This window comes from Morone saxatilis, unplaced genomic scaffold (assembly GCF_004916995.1).
Source record: "Morone saxatilis isolate NCDOM2014 unplaced genomic scaffold, NCSU_SB_2.0 Contig3, whole genome shotgun sequence".
NCBI lineage: Eukaryota > Metazoa > Chordata > Actinopteri > Moronidae > Morone > Morone saxatilis.
In genome coordinates, this window is record NW_023339873.1 from 4,542,895 (window position 1) to 4,549,714 (window position 6,820).

Consider the following 6,820-nt stretch of genomic DNA (forward strand, 5'->3'; position numbering starts at 1 on the left):
AAAAAAAAAAAAAAAAAGGTCAGCCAATCAGTGAACACATGACAAAACATCCTTCTGGAAGCCGAGTTCGGACCTAGTTATCAGAAGCTGAATTTGAATGACCCTGTACACTAATTTACATTTCGATTTAATTCTGCCCCCTGTTGTTTTTAAAACCCAAACTTGTCCTCTGATCTCCCGGCTCCTCTTCCTTCTGCTGTTCCGTCAAGTCACAGTAGATCATATCGGATGAAATATTTATTCACACAGCTGTGGTTGGTTTTCACAGACATCTTACAAGTGTACACAGTTCAGAGATATGTGAGATTTCACAGACCAATAATGAACTGGAAGGCTGCTGTGTCTGTGCAGCAGGATAACCCAAATTCAAGGAAGGCTTGCTGGTTGGAGGGACTGGTTCGAGGGGGGATCAGGAACCCCTGCTGGCAGATATACTGAAATGTATAAAACAGCTACTTTATAATTCAGTTTAATTTAATCATCGTTGTAATTGATCAGTCTGATTAAAAATCTAAAAGAATTCAGTTTTATGAAAAGGCACTGAAGATCTTGTCCCACATTACTTTACTTTATTTACACAAATGACAATCACAACAAGTGGTGGAGACACAAACTAGCATTCAAAACCCCTCTTTAGCTGAACCCAATGAAACAAATGAGCATTGACAGCATTTCATGAAGGTTTTCATTGACTTTAACTGTAACAGTGCGTCACATCGCACAAATCCAATTTTAGTCCCTGTACCACAAGTGAAGAAATGAAGAGCCCCTCTGTTGCAGACTTAACTTTTTCTTCACTTTTTTACTCTTTGGAAGCACCCTCTGTCTGCCCTCTAAAAGTCTCCATCTCTTTACAAAACAACAATACAATAGTTACAAAATGCCTCAAAACATGCAGTATAAATATCAGTCATTTTACAGTTCTCATAACCAGAACAACATTGTTGGGAAAATCAAATTAACTTGAGGCAATGCCAGCTTCTTCAAGACACACGCAGTTTGCATTTTGACTCACTGGTTCCCTCCATGTGAAACAACAGTTTGTCCTTTTGAACATTAGGAAGGTTAAAGGGTCAGTTCACCCAAGTTATTGAATTAAATTGAATTTTTGGTGCTCTTGAATGTTAAAAATAATAATATTGTGGTTACTCCCATATTGTTTTATTTGGTTTAGGTAGATTCCTCTGAAACAAAACTGTTGACAGCGAGATTTATGGATTATTCTGAGTAATTACGACAATGTTTATTAAAAGAACCATTGCTGGGTTTTACTATGAGCAGCACAAACAAGCAAAACCCAAACTATTGGGTTACCTATCGCTAATATTTGGTAAAACATGAAGGTAATTTGGGTGAACTGAGCCTTTTATCAGCATGACCATGACCATATTCAGTGAGGGTTGAAAGGTCAGTCAGTTGAAAGTATTGAATCCGGCCTTATTGTGCAAAGGAATTCCCTCCGAGCCTCTGAACTCCTCTGCAATGTCATCGAACGTGCGCCCTTTTGTCTCCGGGAGGCGAATCCAGGTGAAGGTGAAGGCAATAACAGCCACAGTCATGAAGAGGAGGTAGACATACGCACCGCAGATTTTCTGTGTGGGAGGACACACAGGTATTAGTTTTATCAGGGCTCTTAATCTGTATTTAATCAAGTATGCTCTCTTAAGATCAAAAAAAACATTTTGAGCAACATAATTACGCCATGTGAACAACACACTCTCATAAAGAAGACTAACATTCCCGACAAGAAGACGAAGAAAAACACAAAAGCCATTAAAACACATTTACACAAGAAAGGAATTAAACAAAAAGGCTGTTTCATTTGGTTCACTGGTCTTAGTTTCAGGTTGGCTGCCATCTCTGCAGCACTATATCGAACAGATGTTTCCCTGGTTAACTGTTAATTTAATTACTATTATTTCAACCTGAATTTAAAGGATTTAGCAATAGATTTATACATATTTGACATCTACAAGATGTATTCTTTTCAGTATACTTTTGTATATAACAGATTGAACAGATTTATAGCCTGTATTTAACAGCCATGTCTCTAAGGTGCGAGAGAACTTGCAAAAGCAAACAAGAAATCCACCTCCAAAGTTTCCCCTGAAGTTTAAGTCATACAGCATCCAGGCCAACAGTATAAACCCACCAGTAATGGAGGAAAGAGTAGTGCCAGAACAAACTTCCCTCCCCAGTTAAGCATGCTGGTGAAGGCCATGGCGATGGGTCTGCCAGGCTGGTCGAACAGCTCAGCAGCGATGAACCAAGAGATGGGGCCAGGACCCAGCTCGTAGGCTGAAATCAGGCAGAAAACCAGCAGAACCTGCAGGCTCCGCAGCTCTGGGACCAGGTGCTGCACAGTGGATAGAAAAGTTTCTCTTTTAAGGATGGATGTAGGTCACTCAGTGGGGCTTTTCCTTTCACCCACATGGTTTTCTTTTAAATTCAAACCAAATTTCATGCCGCCTGTTTATAAGAATGTCTATTTTAAAGGTAGCATAATGTTCTGTTCAAACAACCAGGAACTTCAGTTAAGATTTATTCCATAAAATGCACCGTGGTTTGTTTTACTGGATGCCTTGTTGGTCAAACATTAGATAATTGTACATATGCATTACTGGAATAACACTAAGATGATCTCACCAGGACAGAATCGACTATGGTCATGAGTAAGTTGCACACTGCGATGGAGATGAAACCAGTCAGGAGCAACTTCCTCCTTCCTGCCCTTTCCATCAGGAAGAACTGGAAAGGAAAAAACAACACAGTGGCGACTCTGCTCACATTTTTTCTCTCTTTTTAAAACAAAAATGCAACATTATCCTGTTGTAGCTCAAGCTGTTAAACCATTCATACAGTGGTGACAACACTTTTATCTTTAATCCAAGATTTTGGTGCAATTTGTGGCAGAATCTATGAAACATGACACAACTTTTTTTTTTTTGTACATTTAAGAGTTATTGAGCTACCGATATTATAATGTCATGAAAACCATATATGGCAAACAGGGAGCTGAAATGTGATTTTGATTTTGTACTCACTGCCACCAATGTGAAGGTCACGTTGACAGCCCCCACGCCCAGAGTCAGGTATTTGGCCTGGTCAAACTTGGCCTGGAACATTCGGGTGGAATAATTGATGATCTGGAAGAAAAGAGCAGGGCTTTCTTTTAGCTTAGTGTGTTACTGGGACAACTTTCTGTGTTTTTAGGAAGTGCTGTCCCGACACATTGCCCCAGAATCTCAGTAGGAGCCAGAGAGAAGTGCTGAGACTGAATATAAATTATTGAGTAAATACTACAGCGCTGCAAGTGAAATATTCATCAGACAGTGAGCAAGCCACTTTTATCACAGTTTTATCCCTTAAAAGGCAGTGATATGAAACTGACCGCATTGAATCCTGACAGCTGGCTGCCCAAGTTGATGATGAGGACGATGATGATTGGTTGCTTGTAGCGGCCCTTCTTGAAGAACTCGTGGATGGTGACTCCGGTCTGAGTGCGGGCGGCCTCTTCCTTCATCTCTTCCAGCTCAGGAAACGCCTTGTCTTCGCTGCCTCTCAGCCTCAGCAGGGCTAAAGGGCGAAAGCATCTTTTTTAGGGAGCTATTTATAGCTATATATAAGCTGATATATGAGACTGCTTTAAAAGCATTTCCATGTTGTGATTCCTGGAAGTCGGCAAAATTAGAATCTCTCTCTGCGGGACTATGATATAACTCCAGTTTAATGACCAAAATGGAAATAATGGGACCAGTCATGTGAAAGGTGCAGTTGAAACACCAGAGTTAGTGGGACCCACCAGTCTCTGCCTTCTTTTCCTCTCCCTGGTTGATGAGCAGGTAGCGAGGGCTCTCAGGGCAGAAAGGTAAGACCAGGTACTGTGTCAGGGCCGGGATAAGAGACAGGGACAGCATCATTGCCCAGTGATGCTCTGTACCCAACGCTGTCTCCAGACCAGCCACCTGCAGCAAACACATAGGAAGGAAGGAACCACGTTTGACAGTTTTATTTAGTATCTGTAAGCTTACATTTCCATTATACAGTAAGGGAAGAATCGATGGTGGTTGAATACTAAAACTTCCTGCACTGTATCGAGTGATTAGGGTAAAAGTGAAGCTAATTGGCAATCAAAGCAGTTCTCAGTTAGACAAAATGATATATATTTGTATGCAACAAATATATCATCTTATCTGTATACCTTTTCAAAATAAAGCTGCAACACAAAACAGCATCATCTACTATGTAGAAGGTTATTAATCACATCTTAATGCCAAAAGCAAACTCCCCATATTCTCACTATCACACTAAAACTCCCCAAAAAGGTCAGCATCACAAGTCAGAGAGAGCTCTTGGATCTTTTCAGTTTGTGTCTTCTTTTCTTTTCATACTAAAACTACATTCAATGCATTATGGAAGGCGTAAGAAATTACAGAATTCCTACAAACGGCTGTTCTGTATCCAACTATGCACTTTATCCACCACACTCTCTCTCTCTTACAACAAAAAAACAACCTTTTCAGTCAAAACTGAAGACTTCCAGCACAGCCCTCACCATTCCCACCAGGATGCCCAAGGCGAAGGACACCTGATTGAGTGTAGCGAAGGCCCCTCTCAGGTTTGTGGGAGACACTTCCTGGATGTAGAGCGGATTAAGACTCATCACCAGGCCGCAGAAGAGGCCGAACACCAACCGTCCCATGATGAGGACCTCAAATGACTTGCTGGCTTTGGAGGCGGACATCAAACATGCTCCCACCACAGAGAGAAAGTTCACTATGAGGATGGAGTTACGTCTGGAGGGGAAGGCGAGAGAAATTGAAGAAAGAAAAGGCAAATAAAATAAACAATATAAATCATTTTCTGTCTGTTTCACCTTCCGTAAGAATCTGCCAGGTATTTGACTCCCAGCGAGCCCAGCAGGGCTCCAAAGTCTTTAATGCTGACAGAGAGCGACCACAGGAGAGTCAGGCTGTGATCTGGCATCGACTGGTTGTGTCTTGCTCTCCAGGTGTGGTTGAAAAACTCTTCGATGATCTGAACAGCAAAAACATCATGAAACACAGTAGAAATTCAACCTGGAGATGTGATTTCATCACTAACAATTCAACTGACTTATTTAAAACATGCATTGTTCCTTGTCAAACAGCTGTTGGTGAGGTACATTACTGTCAATATTAACTAATCCAGACCAAATCTTTTGTGGGTTATGTATTGTGAGGAATATAGGACTTAAGAATGTGGATTCCTTTAAGGTTAACTCTGAAGATCTGCCTCAAACATTTAAAGCTGTCTAACAGTGAAAAGGCAAAATCCTGCCAACCCAGCAGAGCCAGACCTGGAGCTGAGCCGGAGGCTTTCAGGGGCTCGTTAAGTTTATTCAGTGTTTTATTGAGGCAGTGAGATATTTGTTTGACGGTCAGACGGTTCTCCAGCATCTCCCTCTGCAATATATTTGGGGTTGATATTGGCCTTGTAGCATCAGCCAAGACGTGGTTGTCCACTGTCTATAAGATAATGTTATTTTGCAATTCTAAACTTTATTTTTGCTCAAATACTTTTTCTCTATGAGACCACTTGGATACTTTGTGGCCTTTCTGCAAATTCTTGTAGAATCCAGATGCATTTTTTTGCATTTGTATTTCTTTGTTTAGAAAGACGTTCTTGGATTATCTTCTGGATGCATCGATTGATATATTTAGAATGAAAATTGTGGCAGTTTAAGACACTGAAGGTGATATCAGGAGCTGAAATGAAACAATTGGTATGCTAACATAATGTCATAACCCCCCCCCGCCGCCCTCAGCTCCTGTTTGTCCGGCTCACCTTGGCTGGAGCATTGACGTTGCCGGTGTGGTAGCCAATCTGCAGGGAGCCGAGCACCGCTGCCACGATGGATGTCAGGAGTGTGGCTGTCAGATGGCTCTGTAACGGTGTTGGGGTCAGTGACATTTCTTTCTTTACCCTGTAACTTATCTTAAATATTAACATGGTTTAACTTTAAAACTAACATGAAAGCAATCCTTTTTTATATCGAGCATATTAAACTCCTTTAATTAAATGCCCTGTACAACAAAAATGTGACAATCCAAAATAGCTACAGTTAATTATTTTGAATTACAGTTCATGTGAAAAATTTTAATGTGTGAGCAACACCACTGATACCTGGTATCTGTTTGGTTCTCCAAACATAAGCAGCCCTAAGACTCTGTGTAAAGGTCAAGGATTGCAGGAACCTCAGTACTTTCACACACTAGCAAGATGTACAGAATTTTAATTACCACAAGTGAGTGTTAGTGCTCCTTCTGTCAGACTGTGTTCATTTGTAGAAAAAGGGCTAAAACAAACAAACCTCCTTGGCTGCCATTTGTTTGGGTGAGACCAGGTATCACTCCCTCAAGAAGCTGGTGCATTTATCTTCTTCTGACTACCTCTGCTGTGAAAAAAAAGGATTTTGTCATTTACATATGATATTGTACTTAGATAGGTAGGAGACTATGTCCACCGCAATAGACACGCACCACAATATTAAATACTTACAGACTTTAACCTCTAGACAAATCCAAAAAATAATATAGTTGTATATTGTATATCAGTATACCTGCAAATTCAGTGTCTTAAATCCAGACAGAGACATGTCCTATATGCTTTAACACACACAAATCTATTTTTATGAGAAAGAATGTCAAAGAAATTATATATTTTAAATATATATACAGTTTTACAGCTTACCTGTGCTGTGGAGTAAAGCAGAAAGCTCCTCTTGTCCAAAATTAGTTGTCAGTCAGTCTTAATAACCACTCATCAAAGTCTTCATGTA

The 6,820-nt window shown here is 40.5% G+C and overlaps 1 protein-coding gene across 1 annotated transcript; it reads right to left on the reverse strand.

Annotated features, from left to right (window-relative positions):
• Window positions 1-1,412: 1,412 nt before the first annotated feature.
• Window positions 1,413-6,367, reverse strand: LOC118336891 (solute carrier family 2, facilitated glucose transporter member 1). Its single transcript, XM_035673654.1, has 10 exons — window positions 6,353-6,367; window positions 5,827-5,925; window positions 4,877-5,037; window positions 4,556-4,796; window positions 3,803-3,965; window positions 3,392-3,576; window positions 3,045-3,146; window positions 2,647-2,748; window positions 2,153-2,356; window positions 1,413-1,592 (listed from the first exon to the last, which is right to left on the reverse strand). Exons 1-10 carry the CDS (start codon window positions 6,365-6,367, stop codon window positions 1,413-1,415), a joined length of 1,452 nt encoding a protein of 483 aa, XP_035529547.1.
• Between the last annotated feature and the right edge of the window lie 453 nt (window positions 6,368-6,820).